Source organism: Zonotrichia leucophrys, chromosome 22 (assembly GCF_028769735.1).
Source record: "Zonotrichia leucophrys gambelii isolate GWCS_2022_RI chromosome 22, RI_Zleu_2.0, whole genome shotgun sequence".
Lineage (NCBI taxonomy): Eukaryota > Metazoa > Chordata > Aves > Passeriformes > Passerellidae > Zonotrichia > Zonotrichia leucophrys.
Genome location: NC_088191.1, coordinates 3,530,061 through 3,547,811, shown reverse-complemented (window position 1 = coordinate 3,547,811; position 17,751 = coordinate 3,530,061). Strand labels below are relative to the sequence as shown.

The following is a 17,751-nucleotide window of genomic DNA, read 5'->3' as shown; positions in this document are numbered from 1 at the left end:
AGGAACCTGGTGCCAATCTGGGAGCAACCAGGAATGATTCCCTACTCCCAGGAACAATTTCCTGGTTTTTAAGGAACTGTTTCCCCTCAGAATCCCCTGCTGAAAACCACAAACACGGAAGAACCCAAAAACACCTCCAGGCCATCCCCAAACTAATTTTTTGGTGGATTTTGGTGAATCCTGGGAACTCTGAGCAGGAAATCTGACCTGCAGGATCCTGGTGGAAATCTGGGAGCATCCAGGGACAATTCCCTGCTCCCAGAAACAATTTCCTGCTTTTTAAGGAGCTGTTTCCCCTCAGAAGCTCCTACTGAAAAGCACCAACACGGAAGAACCCGAACTCCTCCAGGCCAACTCCAAACTCATTTTTTGGTGGATTTTGGTGAATCCTGGGAATTCTGAGGAGGGAATCTGAACCCCAAGAACCTGGTGCAAATCCAGGAACAATTTCCTGAATTTTCAGGAGCTGTTTCCCCTCAGAATCCCCTACTGAAAAGCACCAACATGGAAGAACCCAAACTCCTCCAGGCCATCTCCAAACTCATTTTTTGGTGGATTTTGGTGAATCCTGGGAATTCTGAGGAGGGAATCTGACCTGCAGGAACCTGGTGGAAATCTGGGAACAGCCAGGAACAATTCCCTGAATTTTCAGGAGCTGTTTCCCCTCAGAGTCCCCTACTGAAAAGCACCAACATGGAAGAACCCAAACTCCTTCAGGCCACCTGCAATCTCCCAAATTTTGGTGATTCCTGGGAATTCTGAGGAGGGAATCTGACCTGCAAGGACCTGGAGCAAACTTGTGAGCATCCAGGAACAAATTCCTACTCCCACAAACAATTCCCTGACTTTTAAGGAACTCTTCACCCTCAGAAACCCCTATTGAAAAGCACCAACATGGAAGAACCCAAACTCTTCCAGGCCATCTCCAAACTCATTTTTTGGTGGATTTTGGTGCATCCTGGGAACTCTGAGGAGAGAATCTGAGCTAAAAGAACCTGGAGCAAATCTGGGAACAGCCAGGAACAAATCCTTGAATTTTCAGGAGCTGTTTCCCCTCAGAATCCCTGCTGAAAAGCACCAACATGGAAGAACCCAAAAACACCTCCAGGCCATCCCCAAACTAATTTTTTGGTGGATTTTGGTGAATCCTGGGAACTCTGAGCAGGAAATCTGACCTGCAGGATCCTGGTGGAAATCTGGGAACAACCAGGAACAATTCCCTGATTTTTAAGGAGCTCTTCACCCTCAGAATCCCCTCCTGAAAAGCACCAACATGGAAGAACCCAAACTCCTTCAGGCCACCTGCAATCTCCCAAATTCTGGTGAATCCTGGGAATTCTGAGGAGAAAATCTGAGCTAAAAGAACCTGGAGCAAATCTAGGAGGATCAAGGAACAAATTCCTACTCCCAGAAACAATTTCCTGGTTTTTAAGGAACTGTTTCCCCTCAGAATCCACTACTGAAAACCAGCAACATAGAAAAACCCGAACTCCTCCAGGCCATCTCCAAACTCATTTTTTGGTGGATTTTGGTGAATCCTGGAAACTCTGAGGAAGAAATCTGACCTGCAAGGACCTGGAGCAAAGCTGTGAGCACCCAGGAATAAATCCCTGAATTTTCAGGAACTGTTTCCCCTCAGAATCCCCTGCTGAAAAGCACCAACATGGAAGAACCCGAACTCCTCCAGAACATCTCCAAACTCATTTTTTGGTGGATTTTGGCAATTCTGAGGAGGGAATCTGAACCCCAAGAACCTGGAGCAAATCTAGGAGGATCAAGAACAAATCCCTGAATTTTCAGGAGCGGTTTCCCTTCAGAATCCCACACTGAAAAGCACCAACATGGAAGAACCCAAACTCCTCCAGGCCATCTCCAAACTCATTTTTTTGGTGGATTTTGGTGATTCCTGGCAGCTCTGAGGAGGAAATCTGACCTGCAAGGACCTGGTGCAAATCCAGGAACAAATCCCTGAATTTTCAGGAGCTGTTTCCCCTCAGAATCCCTGCTGAAAAGCACCGACATGGAAGAACCCAAACTCCTCCAGGCCACCTGCAAACTCCCAAATTTTGGTGAATCCTGGGAATTCTGAGGAGGAAATCTGACCTGCAAGAACCTGGAGCAAATCTAGGAGGATCAAGGAACAAATTCCTACTCCCAGAAACAATTTCCTGGTTTTTAAGGAGCTGTTTCCCCTCAGAATCCCCTGCTGAAAAGCACCAACATGGAAGAACCCAAACTCCTCCAGGCCATCCCCAAACTCATTTTTTGGTGGATTTTGGTGAATCCTGGAATTCTGAGGAGGGAATCTGACCTGCAGGAACCTGGTGGAAATCTGGGAGGATCAAGGAACAGTTTCCTGTTTCCAAGAACAAATCCCTGATTTTTAAGGAGCTCTTCACCCTCATAAGCTCCTACTGAAAAGCACCAACACCGAAGAACCCAAACTCCTTCAGGCCACCTGCAAACTCCCAAATTTTGGTGAATCCTGGGAATTCTGAGGAGGGATTCTGAACCCCAAGAACCTGGAGCAGAGCTGAAAACATCCAGAAACAATTCCCTGATTTTTAAGGAACTCTTCACCTTCAGAGTCCCCTACTGAAAAGCACCAACATGGAAGAACCCGAACTCCTCCAGGCCATCTCCAAACTCATTTTTTGGTGGATTTTGGTGGATCCTGGGAACTCTGAGGAGAGAATCTGAGCTAAAAGAACCTGGTGGAAATCTGGGAACAGCCAGGAACAAATCCCTGAATTTTCAGGAGCTGTTTCCCCTCAGAATCCCGCACTGAAAAGCACCAACATGGAAGAACCCGAACTCTTCCAGGCCATCTCCAAACTCATTTTTTGGTGGATTTTGGTGATTCCTGGGAACTCTGAGGAGAGATTCTGAACCCCAACAACCTGGAGTAGAGCTGGGAACATCCAGAAACAAATCCCTGAATTTTCAGGAGCTGTTTCCCCTCAGAATCCCCCGCTGAAAAGCACCAATATGGAAGAACCCGAACTCCTTCAGTCTGCAAACTCCCAAATTTTGGTGAATCCTGGGAATTCTGAGGAGAAAATCTGACTTGAAGGAACCTGGTGCCAATCTGGGAGCAACCAGGAACAAATCCCTGAATTTTCAGGAGCTGTTTCCCCTCAGAATCCCCTCCTGAAAACCACCAATATGGAAAAGCCCCAACTCTTTCACACCACCTGCAAACTCCCAAATTTTGGTGAATCCTGGGAATTCTGAGGAGAAAATCTGACTTGAAGGAACCTGGTGCCAATCTGGGAGCAACCAGGAATGATTCCCTACTCCCAGGAACAATTTCCTGAATTTTCAGGAACTGTTTCCCCTCATAAGCTCCTACAGAAAAGCACCAACATGGAAGAACCCAAACTCCTCCAGGCCATCTCCAAACTCATTTTTTGGTGGATTTTGGTGAATCCTGGGAATTCTGAGGAGGGAATCTGACCTGCAGGAACCTGGTGGAAATCTGGGAGCATCCAGGAACAATTCCCTGCTCCCAGAAACAATTTCCTGATTTTTAAGGAACTCTTCACCCTCAGAATCCCTGCTGAAAAGCACCAACACGGAAAAGCCCCAACTCTTTCACACCACCTGCAAACTCCTGGATTTTGGTGGATCCTGGAAATTCTGAGGAAGAAATTTGAGCTAAAAGAACCTGGAGCAAATCTAGGAGGATCCAGGAACAATTCCCTGAATTTTCAGGAGCTGTTTCCCCTCAGAATCCCCTGCTGAAAAGCACCAACATGGAAGAACCCAAACTCCTTCAGGCCACCTGCAATCTCCCAAATTTTGGCAAATCCTGGGAATTCTGAGGAGGGAATCTGACCTGCTGGAACCTGGAGCAAATCTAGGAGGATCAAGGAACAAATTCCTACTCCCTGAAACAATTTCCTGGTTTTTAAGGAGCTGTTTCCCCTCAGAACCCCCTGTTGAAAAGCACCAACATGGAAGAACCCAAAAACTCCTCCAGGCCATCTCCCAACTCATTTTTTGGTGGATTTTGGTGAATCCTGGGAACTCTGAGGAGGGAATCTGAGCTAAAAGAACCTGGTGCAGAGCTGTGAGCATCAAGGAACAAATCCCTGAATTTCAGGGAACTCTTCACCCTCAGAAATTCCTCCTGAAAAGCACCAATATGGAAGAACCCGAACTCCTCCAGGCCAACTCCAAACTCATTTTTTGGTGGATTTTGGCAATTCTGAGGAGGGATTATGAACCCCAAGGACCTGGAGCAAATCTGGGAGCACCCAGGAACAAATCCCTTAATTTTAAGGAACACTTCACCCTCATAAGCTCCTACTGAAAAGCACCAACACCGAAGAACCCAAACTCCTTCAGGCCACCTGCAAACTCCCAAATTTTGGTGAATCCTGGGAATTCTGAGGAGGAAATCTGACCTGCAAGGACCTGGAGCAAAGCTGTGAGCATCCAAGAACAATTCCCTGCTCCCAGAAACAATTCCTTGGTTTATAAGGAGCTCTTCACCCTCAGAATCCCGCACTGAAAAGCACCAACATGGAAGAACCCAAACTCCTCCAGGCCATCCCCAAACTCATTTTTTGGTGGATTTTGGTGCATCCTGGGAGCTCTGAGGAGGAAATCTGATCTGCAGGAACCTGGTGGAAATCTGGGAACAGCCAGGAATGATTCCTAGTCCCATGAAGAATTTTCCTGAATTTTCAGGAGCTGTTTTCCCCTCAGAATCCCCTACTGAAAAGCACCAACATGGAAGAACCCAAACTCCTCCAGGCCATCTCCAAACTCATTTTTTGGTGGATTTTGGTGAATCCTGGGAATTCTGAGGAGGAAATCTAACTTGAAGGAACCTGGAGCAAATCTAGGAGGATCAAGGAACAAATCCCTGAATTTTAAGGAGCTGTTTCCCCTCAGAATCCCCTGCTGAAAAGCACCAACATGGAAGAACCCAAACTCCTCCAGGCCACCTGCAATCTCCCAAATTTTGGCGAATCCTGGGAATTCTGAGGAGGAAATCTGACCTGCAGGAACCTGGAGCAAAGCTGGGACTACCCAGGAACAAATCCCTGTTCCCACAAACAAATCCCTCATTTTTAAGGAGCTGTTTCCCCTCGAAATCCCCTCCTGAAAAGCACCAACACAGAAGTACCCAAAAACTCTTCCAGGCCATCTCCAAACTCATTTTTTGGTGGATTTTGGCGAATCCTGGGAATTCTGAGGAGGGAATCTGAACCCCAAGAATCTGGTGCAAACCCAGGAACAAATCCCTGAATTTTCAGGAGCTGTTTCCCCTCAGAATCCCCTCCTGAAAACCACCAATATGGAAAAGCCCCAACTCTTTCACACCACCTGCAATCTCCCAAATTTTGGTGAATCCTGGGAATTCTGAGGAGAAAATCTGACTTGAAGGAACCTGGTGCCAATCTGGGAGCAACCAGGAATGATTCCCTACTCCCAGGAACAATTTCCTGGTTTTTAAGGAACTGTTTCCCCTCAGAATCCCCTGCTGAAAACCACAAACACGGAAGAACCCAAAAACACCTCCAGGCCATCCCCAAACTAATTTTTTGGTGGATTTTGGTGAATCCTGGAATTCTGAGGAGGGAATCTGACCTGCAGGATCCTGGTGGAAATCCAGGAACAAATCCCTGAATTTTCAGGAGCTGTTTCCCCTCAGAATCCCCTGCTGAAAACCACCGACATGGAAGAACCCAAACTCCTTCAGGCCACCTGCAATCTCCCAAATTTTGGTGAATCCTGGGAATTCTGAGGAGGGAATGTGACCTGCAAGGACCTGGAGCAAATCTACGAGGATCAAGGAACAGTTTCCTGCTCCCAGGAACAAATCCCTGAATTTTCAGGAGCTGTTTCCCCTCATAAGCTCCTACTGAAAAGCACCAACATGGAAGAACCCAAACTCCTCCAGGCCATCTCCAAACTCATTTTTTGGTGGATTTTGGTGGATCCTGGGAATCCTGAGCAGGGAATCTGACCTGCAGGAACCTGGTGGAAATCTAGGAGCATCAAGGAACAAATCCCTGATTTTTAAGGAACTTTCACCCTCAGAATCCCCCACTGAAAACCACAGACACGGAAGAACCCAAACTCCTTCAGGCCACCTGCAAACTCCCAAATTTTGGTGAATCCTGGGAATTCTGAGCAGGGAATCTGACCTGCAGGAACCTGGAGCAAATCCAGGAACAAATCCCTGCTCCCACAAACAAATCCCTCATTTTTAAGGAGCTCTTCACCCTCAGAAATTCCTCCTGAAAAGCACCAACATGGAAGAACCCGAACTCCTCCAGGCCATCTCCAAACTCATTTTTTGGTGGATTTTGGTGAATCCTGGGAACTCTGAGGAGGAAATCTGACCTGCAAGAACCTGGTGCAAATCTAGGAGGATCAAGGAACAGTTTCCTGCTCCCAGGAACAAATCCCTGAATTTTCAGGAGCTGTTTCCCCTCAGAATCCCCCACTGAAAAGCACCAACATGGAAGAACCCAAACTCCTCCAGGCCATCCCCAAACTCATTTTTTGGTGGATTTTGGTGAATCCTGGGAATTCTGAGGAGGAAATCTGACCTGCAAGGAACTGGAGCAAATCTAGGAGGATCCAGGAACAATTCCCTGAATTTTCAGGAGCTGTTTCCCCTCAGAGTCCCCTACTGAAAACCAGCAACATAGAAAAACCCGAACTCCTCCAGGCCATCTCCAAACTCATTTTTTGGTGGATTTTGGTGAATCCTGGGAATTCTGAGGAGGAAATCTGACCTGCAGGAACCTGGTGCCAATCCAGGAACAAATCCCTGCTCCCACAAACAAATCCCTGAATTTTCAGGAGCTGTTTCCCCTCAGAATCCCTGCTGAAAACCACCAACATGGAAGAACCCGAACTCCTTCAGGCCATCTCCAAACTCATTTTTTGGTGGATTTTGGTGAATCCTGGGAATTCTGAGCAGGGAAATCTGACCTGCAGGAACCTGGAGCAAATCCAGGAGGATCAAGGAACAGTTTCCTGCTCCCAGGAACAAATCCCTGAATTTTCAGGAACTGTTTCCCCTCATAAGCCCCTGCTGAAAAGCACCAACATGGAAGAACCCAAACTCCTCCAGGCCATCTCCAAACTCATTTTTTGGTGGATTTTGGTGAATCCTGGAAATTCTGAGGAGGGATTCTGAACCCCAAGAACCTGGTGCCAATCTGGGAGCATCCAGGAAGAATTCCCTGAATTTTAAAGAGCCGTTTCCCCTCAGAATCCCTACTGAAAAGCACCAACATGGAAGAACCCGAACTCCTCCAGGCCATCTCCAAACTCATTTTTTGGTGGATTTTGGTGGATTTTTGGCACCTCTGAGCAGAGAACCTGACCTGCAGGAACCTGGTGGAAATCTGGGAACAACCAGGAACAATTCCCTCATTTTTAAGGAACTCTTCACCCTCAGAATCCCCTGCTGAAAACCACTGACACGGAAAAGCCCCAACTCTTTCACACCACCTGCAAACTCCTGGATTTTGGTGATTCCTGGGAATTCTGAGGAGAGAATCTGAGCTAAAAGAACCTGGAGCAAATCTAGGAGGATCAAGGAACAAATTCCTACTCCCAGAAACAAATCCCTCATTTTTAAGGAACTCTTCACCCTCAGAATCCCCTACTGAAAACCACCAACATGGAAGAACCCAAACTCCTTCAGGCCACCTGCAATCTCCCAAATTTTGGTGAATCCTGGGAATTCTGAGGAAGAAATTTGAGCTAAAAGAACCTGGAGCAAATCTAGGAGGATCAAGGAACAGTTTCCTGCTCCCAGGAACAAATCCCTGAATTTTCAGGAGCTGTTTCCCCTCATAAGCTCCTACTGAAAAGCACCAACATGGAAGAACCCAAACTCCTCCAGGCCAACTCCAAACTCATTTTTTGGTGGATTTTGGCAATTCTGAGGAGGGATTCTGAACCCCAAAAACCTGGTGCAGAGCTGGGAGCACCCAGGAACAAATCCTTGAATTTTCAGGAGCTGTTTTCCCCTCAGAATCCCTGATGAAAAGCACCAACATGGAAGAACCCGAACTCCTGCAGGCCATCTCCAAACTCATTTTTTTTGGTGGATTTTGGTGGATTTTTGGCACCCCGAGCAGGAATCTGACCTGCAGGAACTGGAGCAAATCTAGGAGGATCAAGGAACAATTCCCTGAATTTTCAGGAGCTGTTTCCCCTCAGAAGCCCCTACTGAAAAGCACCAACATGGAAGGACCCAAACTCCTCCAGGCCATCTCCAAACTCATTTTTTGGTGGATTTTGGTGAATCCTGGGAATCCTGAGCAGGGAATCTGACCTGCAGGAACCTGGTGACGTCGTTGATGACGTTCCTGAAGACGTACTCGTCCTTCTGGCAGTCGAACCAGCCCAGCTTGGTGATCCTGGCGTAGAGCTGGATCAGCGCCTGCGTCACGAACGTCGCCAGCTTCGGCCTCGTGGCCAGGTAGTTCAGCACATAATTCCCTGAAAAACGAGGAAAACGTGGAGCTGCAGGAAAAATCCAGCTCTGGGGGATGGCCTGGAGGAAAAAGGAGCTTTGGGGAGGTTGGTTGGAGGGGGGGAAATGGGGAAAATGTTGGGAATGAGAGAGAAGTGTTGGGGTTTTGTTTGGGAGTTTAAGATGGTGGGAAGGGGTGGATTTAGGTTTGGAATAAACCTAAGGAAAGGTTGGATTTAGCCCCCAATCCCTAGGATTTTTTTGGTTAATCCCAAGGGTTTTTGGGATAATCCCAAGGATTTTTGGGCCAATCTCAAGAGGTTTTTAGGACAATCCCAATTGTTTCTGGGAAAAATCCCAAGGGGCTTTTAGGACAATCCCAAGGGATTTTTGGGACAATCACACAGGATTTTTTGGGAAAACCTCAAGGATTTTTGGGTCAACCCCAAGGGATTTTTTTGGTGAACCCCAAGGGTTTTTAGGACAATCCCATGGATTTTTTGGGATCATTCCAAGGACTTTTGGGGCCAATCCCAAGGGATTTTTAGGACAATCAATCCCAAGCGTTTTTTGGGACAATCCCTAGGATTTTTTGGGTCAACCCCAAGAGGTTTTTATGACAATCCCAAGTGTTTTTGGGACAATCCCAAGGGATTTTTGGGACAATCCCAAGGATTTTTTGGGACAATCTGAATGGGGATTTTGGGACTAATCCCAAGCGTTTCTGGGACAATCACACAGGTTTTTTTGGGAAATCCTCAAGGATTTTTGGGACAATTCCATGAATTTCTGGGACAATCAATCCCAAGCGTTTTCTGGGACAATCACACAGGTTTTTTTGGGAAATCCTCAAGGATTTTTGGGACAATTCCATGGATTTTTTGGGTCAACCCCAAGGGTTTTTAGGACAATCCCAAGGGATTTTTTTTGGTGAATCCCAAGGATTTTTTGAAAATCTCAACAACTTTTTTGGGCCAATCCCAAGGGATTTTTGGGACAATCACACAGGATTTTTTGGGAAAACCTCAAGGATTTTTGGGACAATCCCATGGATTTTTGGGACAATCAATCCCAAGCATTTTCTGGGCCAATCCCTAGGATTTTTTGGGAAAACCTCAAGGATTTTTGGGCCAATCCCATGGACTTTTGGGGCCAATCCCAAGGCTTTTTTGGGAAAAATCCCAAGCGGTTTTTAGGCCAATTGCAAGGAATTTTAGGAAAAATCCTATGGGTTTTTTAGGACAATCCCAAAGGTTTTTAGGACAATCCCAAGGATTTTTTTGGTGAATCCCAAGGATTTTTTGGGCCAATCCCATGGATTTTTTGGGACCATTCCAAGGACTTTCAGGGACAATCCCAAGGGGGTTTTGGGCACAATCAATCCCATGGATTTTTGGGACAATCACACAGGTTTTTTGGGAAAACCTCAAGGATTTTTGGGCCAATCCCATGGACTTTTGGGGCCAATCCCAAGGCTTTTTTGGGACAATCCCAAGGGACTTTTGGGACAATCAATCCCAAGCATTTTCTGGGCCAATCCCAAGGATTTTTTGGGTCAATCCCAAGGGATTTTTGGGACAATCACACAGGTTTTTTTGGGAATATCTCAAGGATTTTTGGGCCAATCCCAAGGGTTTTTAGGACAATCCCAAGGACTTTTGGGGCCAATCCCATGGATTTCTGGGCCAATCCCAAGAGAATTTTGGGGCCAATCCCAAGGGATTTTTTTGGTGAACCCCAAGAGGTTTTTAGGAGAATCCCATGGATTTTTTGGACAATCTGAATGGGGATTTTGGGACTAATCCCAAGGCTTTTTTAGGAAAAATCCCAAGGATTTTTAGGACAATCCCATGAGTTTTTTGGGACCATTCCAAGGACTTTCAGGGCCAATCCCAAGGGATTTTTGGGACAATCCCAAGGGATTTTTGGGACAATCAATCCCAAGCGTTTTTTGGGAAAACCTCAAGGATTTCTGGGCCAATCCCAAGGATTTTTAGGACAATCCCAAGAGGCTTTTAGGACAATCCCAAGGGATTTTTGGCACAATCAACCCAAGCGTTTTTTGGTACAATCACAAGGGTTTTTTGGGACAATTCCATGGATTTTTGGGGACAATCCCAAGGGCTTTCGGGGCCAATCCCAAGGGATTTTTGGGACAATCACACAGGTTTTTTTGGGAAAATCTCAAGGATTTTTGGGACAATCAATCCCAAGCATTTTCTGGGCCAATCCCAAGAGGTTTTTAGGACAATCCCAAGGGATTTTTGGGACACTCACACAGGATTTTTTTGGGAAAATCTCAAGGATTTTTGGGCCAATCCCAAGGGGTTTTTGGGACCATCACACAGGATTTTTTTGGGAATATCCCAAGGATTTCTGGGCCCATCCCAAGGATTTCTGGGCCAATCCCAAGGGGTTTTTGGAACCAATCCCAAGGGGTTTTTGGGACCATCACACAGGATTTTTTTGGGAATATCCCAAGGATTTCTGGGCCCATCCCAGGGCACTCACGGATGTCGATGCGCTGCTCCAGGGGCAGGGGGTTGTTTGTGCGCGACACCAGTTTGGTAAGGCAGGTGGCCGCCAGCAACTGGGAGTAGGAGGACTGGAAAAAAAAGGGAAAAAATTCCCAAAAAAAACAACAACAAAAAAAAAATTTTAAATTTTATTTCATGGAACGTAAAATTCATAGCAAGTAAGATTAATGGAATTTATTTTAATTCATGGGTTTGAAGCAAATTGCAGCCCAGGAGTTGAAGGGAAGCAGCTCCCACCTGGGAAGGATGCACATTCCACAAATTCCACAAATTCCACAAATCCCACAAATTTACTGGGATAAAATCCCCAAATTTTACAGGAATTTACAGGAATTTAGTAACAATTTACAGGAATTTTGCAGGAACGAACTGCAGGAATTTTAAAGGTATTCTGCAGGAATTTTAAAGGAATTTTACAGGAATTAACTGCAGGAATTTTGAAGGAATTTGCAGGAATTTTGCAGGAACGAACTGCAGGAATTTTAAAGGAATTTTGCAGGAATTTGCAGGAACGAACTGCAGGAATTTTAAAGGAATTTTACAGGAATTTTGCAGGAACGAGCTGCAGGAATTTTAAAGGAATTCTGCAGGAATTTTGCAGAAATTCTGTAGAAATTCCCAGGAATTTTGCAGGAGCTAACTACAGGAATTTTAAAGGAATACTGCAGAAATTTTGCAGGAATTCTGCAGGAATTTTGCAGCAACAAACTGCAGGAATTTTAAAGGAATTCTGCACGAATTTTGCAGAAATTACTGTAGAAATCCCAGGAATTTTGCAGGAACGAACTGCAGGAATTTAAAGGAATTTTGCAGGAATTTTGCAGGAACAAGCTGCAGGAATTTTACAGGAATTTTAAAGGAATTCTGCAGGAATTCCATGATTCTGGGGAATTTTTGGGAATGTTTGGGAATATTTACAATTTATTCACGCTGCCCCTCTCGAGCAGCAGCTGGCACTTGGGGAATGTTGGTGAACCCCACCAGGACATGGAATTCCACAATTTTGGGCAATTTCTGGGATGTGGAATCCCATGATTTTTGGGAATGTTTGGGAATATTTGGAATATCAGGCTGCCTCTCCTGAGGAGCAGCTGGCACTTGGGGAATGTTGGTGAACTCCATCAGGGCACGGAATCCCATAATTTTTGGGGAATTTTTGGGAATTCTGGGGAATTTGGGGAATTTCCTGGATGTGGAATTCCATGACTTTGGGGCAATTTTTGGGATGTGGAATTCCACAATTTTAGAGAATGTTTGGGATGTGGAATCCTATGATTCTGGGGAATGTTTGGGATGTGGAATTCCATGATTTTAGGGAATGTTTGGGATGTGGAATCCCATGATTTTGGGCAATTTCTGGGATGTGGAATCCCAGGATTTTAGGGAATTTCGGATGTGGAATCCCAGGATTTTGGGGAATTTGGGGCGCAGAATTCTGTGAATCTGGGAATGTTTGGGGAATATTTGGGATGTGGAATCCCAGGATTTTGGGGAATTTTTGGGAATTTTTGGGAATATTTGGGCTGTACTCACGCTGCCCCTCTCGAGCAGCAGCTGGCACTTGGGGAATGTTGGTGAACCCCACCAGGACATGGAATCCCAGGATTTTGGGGAATGTTTGGGATGTGGAATCCCAGGATTTTGGGGAATATTTGGGATGTGGAATTCCATGATTTTAGGGTATTTTTGGGAATATTTAGGGGATGTTTGGGCTGTACTCACACTGCTCCTCTCAAAGAGCCGCTCGCACTTGGGGCCATTGCTGAGCCCCACCAGGACATGGAATCCCATGATTTTGGGGAATGTTTGGGATGTGGAATTCCATGATTTTGGGGAATTTTCAGGAATGTTTAGGGGATATCAGGGCTGTACTGACGCTGCCCCTCTCGAGCAGCAGCTGGCACTTGGGGAATGTTGGTGAACCCCACCAGGGAATGGAATCCCAGGATTTTGGGGAATTTTTGGGATGTGGAATCCCAGGATTTTGGGGAATGTTTGGGATGTGGAATCCCAGGATTTTGGGGAATTTTTGGGATGTGGAATTCCACAATTTTGGGCAATTTTTGGGATGTGGAATTCCGTGATTTTGGGGAATGTTTGGGATGTGGAATCCCACGATTTTAAGAAATTTTTGGGAATTTTTGGGAATATTTGGGAATATTTACGATTTATTCACGCTGCCCCTCTCGAGCAGCAGCTGGCACTTGGGGAATGTTGGTGAACCCCACCAGGACATGGAATCCCAGGATTTTGGGGAATGTTTGGGATGTGGAATTCCATGATTTTGGGGAATTTTTGGGAATTTTCAGGAATATTTGGGGCTGTACTCACGCTGCCCCTCTCGAGCAGCAGCTGGCACTTGCTCAGGCACTCGGGGCTGTTGGTGAACTCCACCAGCGCCTTCTCGGCCTGCAGGCGCGTGCCCGTGTCCGTGGTCTCATAGAGCTGCTTGCACAGGTTCTCCAGCTGGGCCAGGCTCTGCCACAGGGAATGTGGGAATGGGGAAAACAGGGGAAAATGGGGAAAAATGGGGAAAAATGGGGAAAAAACAGGGGAAAATGGTGAAAAAACGGGGAAAAACGGGGGAGAAACAGGGGGAAAAGACGGGGAAAATGGGGAAAAACAGGGGAAAAGCCACGGGAAAAGGCAGGGAGAAAACAGGGGGAAAGCAGGGAAAAACAAGTTAAAAAACCAGGGAACAATGGGGAAAAGCCAGGGGGAACACAGGGAAAAAGCAGGGAAAAATGAGGAAAAAACAGGGAAAAATGGGGAAAAGCCAGGGGGAAAACAGGGGAAAAACAGGGGGAGAAACAGGGAAAACAGGGAAAAACATGGAAAAATGGGGAAAAAACGGGGGAAAGGCAGGGAAAAAACAGGGGAAAACAGGGAAAAATGGGGAAAAGCCAGGGGACAAAAGGGGAAAAATGGGGGAGAAACAGGGGAAAAGCAGGGAAAAATAGGGAAAAAACAAGGAAAAATGGGGAAAAAAGAGGAGGAAACCAGGGAAAAACATGGGAAAAACAGGGAGAAACAAGGAAAAAAAACAGAGAAAAATGGGGAACAAACAGGGAAAATCAGGGGAAAACAGGAAAAAATGGGGAAAAAATTGGGAAAAGGCAGGGAAAAAACAGGGGAAAAAACAGAGGAAAAAAACCAGGGAAAAATGGGGAAAAACAGGGAAAAATGGGGAAAAAACAGGGAAAATGGGGAAAAAAAACCAGGCAAAAATGGGGGAGAAACAGGGAAAAATGGGGAAAAGCCAGGAGGAAAACAGGGGAAAAACAGGGAAAAATGGGGAAAAACCAGAAAAAAAAAGGGGGAAAAACAGGGGAAATCAGGGAAAAATGAGGAAAAAACAGGGGGAAAATAGGAAAAAAAACAGGGAAAAACGGGGAAAAAATAGGGAAAAACAGGGAAAACCAGGGAAAAAACAGGGGAAAATGAAGAAAAAACAGGGGAAAAATGGGGAAAAATGGGGAAAAACCAGAAAAAAAAAAAGGGGAAAAAGCAGGGAAAAAGCAGGAAACAAAAACAGGGGAAAAATGGGGAAAAGCCAGGGAAAAAATGAGGAAAAAACAGGGAAAAATCAGGGAAAAACAGGTGGAAAATGGGGAAAAACAGGGAAAAACAGGGAAAAATAAGGAAAAAACAGAAAAAAAAGGGGAAAAACCAGGGAAAAACAGGGAAAAATGGGGGAAAAAACCAGGGGAAAAACAGGGAAAAATGAGGAAAAAACAGAAAAAAAAGGGGAAAAAGCAGGGAAAAAACAGGGAAAAATGGGGAGAAACATGAGAAAAACAGGGAAAAAACCGGGACTTCCTTTTCCTTTCCCTTCCCTTCCCTTGAATTTACAAAATTTTACAGGAATTTTGCAAGGCAATGTTGAGGAATTCCCAGGAAATTTCCAGGAATCCTGCAGGAATCCCAGCACGAGCCTTTCCCTGCAATCAGCTCCTTTCCCATTCCCAAGGAATTCCTGCCCTGGGAAAATTCCAGAATTCCAGGAGTTTTTATCCATAAATTCCACAAAATTCCCCAAGTTTTAATCCAGAATTTCCATAAATTTGGGGAGTTTTCATCCATAATTTCAGGAGATTTTATTCATAATTTCCATAAATGTGGGAGTTTCCATCCATAATTTCCATAATTTCAGAGGTTTTAATTCATAATTTCCACAAAATTCCATAATTTTGGGAGTTTTTATCCATAATTTCCACAAAATTCCTCAAGTTTTAATCCAGAATTTCCATAAAATTTCCATAAATTTTGGGAATTTCCATTCATAATTTTCATAATTTCAGGAGTTTTCATCCATAATTTCCACAAAATTTTATAATTTTGGGAGGTTTTAAAAATAATTTCCATTATTTCCATAATTTGAGAATTTTTATCCATCATTTCCACAAAATTCCTCAAGTTTTAATCCAGAATTTCCAGAAAATTTCCATAATTTTGGGGAGTTTTCATCCATAATTTCAGGAGATTTTATTCATAATTTCCACATAATTTCCATAATTTTGGAGTTTTAATCCATAATTTCCACAAAATTTTATAGTTTTGGGAGGTTTTACCAATAATTTCCATAAAATTTCCATAATTTGGGAATTTTTATCCATCATTTCCATAAATTCGAGAATTTTAACCCATAATTTCCATAAAATTTCCATAATTTGGATTTAAGGAAACCCTTCAGGAATAGAAATTTAAAGGAAAAATGGGAAAAAAAAATTGAATTTATTTTGGAAAATCCCAAAAAATTCATTCCAAGGAGGTGAGGAAATTAAATGGGATTTTGGGCAGGAATTTTCTCCTGGAAAAATGGGAATTAAATGGGATTTTTGGGCAGGAATTTTCTCCTGGAAAAATGGGAATTAAATGGAATTTTTGGCAGGAATTTTATCCTGGAAAAGGGGAATTAAATGGGATTTTGGGCAGGAATTTCATGAGAAATTGCAGAAATTTTCCCCTGGAAAAGGGAAATTAAATGGGATTTAATCTGGGATTTTGGGCAGGAATTTATCCCTGGAAAAGTGGAAATTAAATGGGATTTTGGGCAGGAATTTAATGAGAAATTTAATGGGATTTAATCTGGGATTTTAGGTAGGAATTTAATGAGAAATTGCAGAAATTTTCCCCTGGAAAAATGGAAATTAAATGGGATTTTGGGCAGGAATTTTCTCCTGGAAAAGTGGAAATTCAATGGGATTTTATCTGGGATTTTGGGCAGGAATTTTATCCTGGAAAATGGGAATTAAATGGGATTTTAGGCAGGAATTTAATGAGAAATTGCAAAAATTTTCTCCTGGAAAAATGGAAATTAAATGGGATTTTAATGAGAAATTGCAGGAATTTTCCCCTCAAAAAATGGGAATTAAATGGAATTTTTGGCAGGAATTTTCTCCTGGAAAAGTGGAAATTCAATGGGATTTTGGGCAATAATTTCCCCCTGGAAAATGGGAATTAAATGGGATTTTTGGGCAGGAATTTAATAAGAAATTGCAGGAATTTTCTCCTGGAAAAATGGGAATTAAATGGATTTAATCTGGGATTTTTGGGCAGGAATTTAATAAGAAATTGCAGGAATTTTCTCCTGGAAAAGTGGAAATTCAATGGGATTTTAATGAGAAATTGCAGGAATTTTCCCTTGGAAAAAGAGGAATTAAATGGGATTTTTGGGATTTGCTGCCTTTGGGGTTTGGGGTCATTTTTAGGGTGCTGGGTTGATTTTAGGCTGTTTGGGGTCAATTCCTTGGGGGACTTGTGGTCAATTTTAGGGTTTTGGGGTCAATCTCAGAGGGTTTGGGGTCAATTTTAGGGTGTTTGGAACCAATTTCAAGGGGTTTGGGGTTGATTTTAGGATGTTTGGGGTCAATCTCAGGGGATTTGGGGTCAACTTTAGGGTGTTTGGGGTCAATTTTAGAGGGTCTGGGTCCCATTCAGAGCTTTAGGGTCACTCTCAAGAGGATTTGGGGTCGATTTCAGAGGGTTTGGGGTCCAGTTTAGAGGTTCAGGGTCACTCTCAGAGGGTTTGGGGTCACTCTTAGGATGGTTTGGGGTCAATTTGAGAGGGTTTGGGGTCATTCTCAGGGGGTTTGGAGTAAATTTTAGAGGGTTTGGGGTTGATTTTAGGATGTTTGGGGTCAATCTCAGGGGATGTGGGGTCAATTTTAGGGTGTTGGGGTCAATTTTAGAGGGTTTAGGGTCACTCTCAGGAGGATTTGGGGTCGATTTCAGAGGGTTTGGGACCAATTTCAGAGGGTTTGGGGTCAATTTTAGAGGCTCTGGGTCCCATCCAGAGCTTTAGGGTCACTCTCAGAGGGTTTGGGGTCACTCTTAGGATGGTTTGGGGTCAATTTGAGAGGGTTTAGGGTCAAGTTTAGGGTGTTTGGGACCAATTTCAGGGGGTCTGGTGTTGATTTTAGGATGTTTGGGGTCATTTTCAGGGGGTTTGGGGTCAATTTTAGGGTGTTTGGGGTCAATCTCAAGGGATTTGGGGTCAAATTTAGGGTGTTGGGTTGATTTTAGGGTGTTTGGGGTCACTATTAGAGGGTTTGGGACCAATTTCAGAGGATTTGGGCTCAATCTCAGGGGATTTGGGGTCAATTTTAGAGGCTCTGGGTCCCATTCAGAGGTTTGGGGTCAAGTTCAGAGGTTCAGGGTCACACTCAGGGGGTTTGGGGTCACTCTTAAGATGGTTTGGGGTCAATTTTAGGGTGTTTGGGACCAATCTCAGGGGGTCTGGGGTTGATTTTAGGATGT

The 17,751-nt window shown here is 44.5% G+C and overlaps 1 protein-coding gene across 1 annotated transcript in view; it reads right to left on the bottom strand.

The window, feature by feature from the left end:
- XPO7 (exportin 7) overlaps positions 1–17,751 on the bottom strand; it is a 93,851-nt gene that overhangs the window by 73,532 nt on the left and 2,568 nt on the right. The window contains exons 2-4 of the mRNA XM_064731219.1: positions 13,324–13,470; positions 10,967–11,060; positions 8,315–8,481 (exon numbers count right to left, since the gene is read on the bottom strand). Of these exons, the coding sequence (XP_064587289.1) occupies positions 8,315–8,481; positions 10,967–11,060; positions 13,324–13,470 (408 nt within the window). The remainder of the gene's footprint in view (positions 1–8,314; positions 8,482–10,966; positions 11,061–13,323; positions 13,471–17,751) is intronic.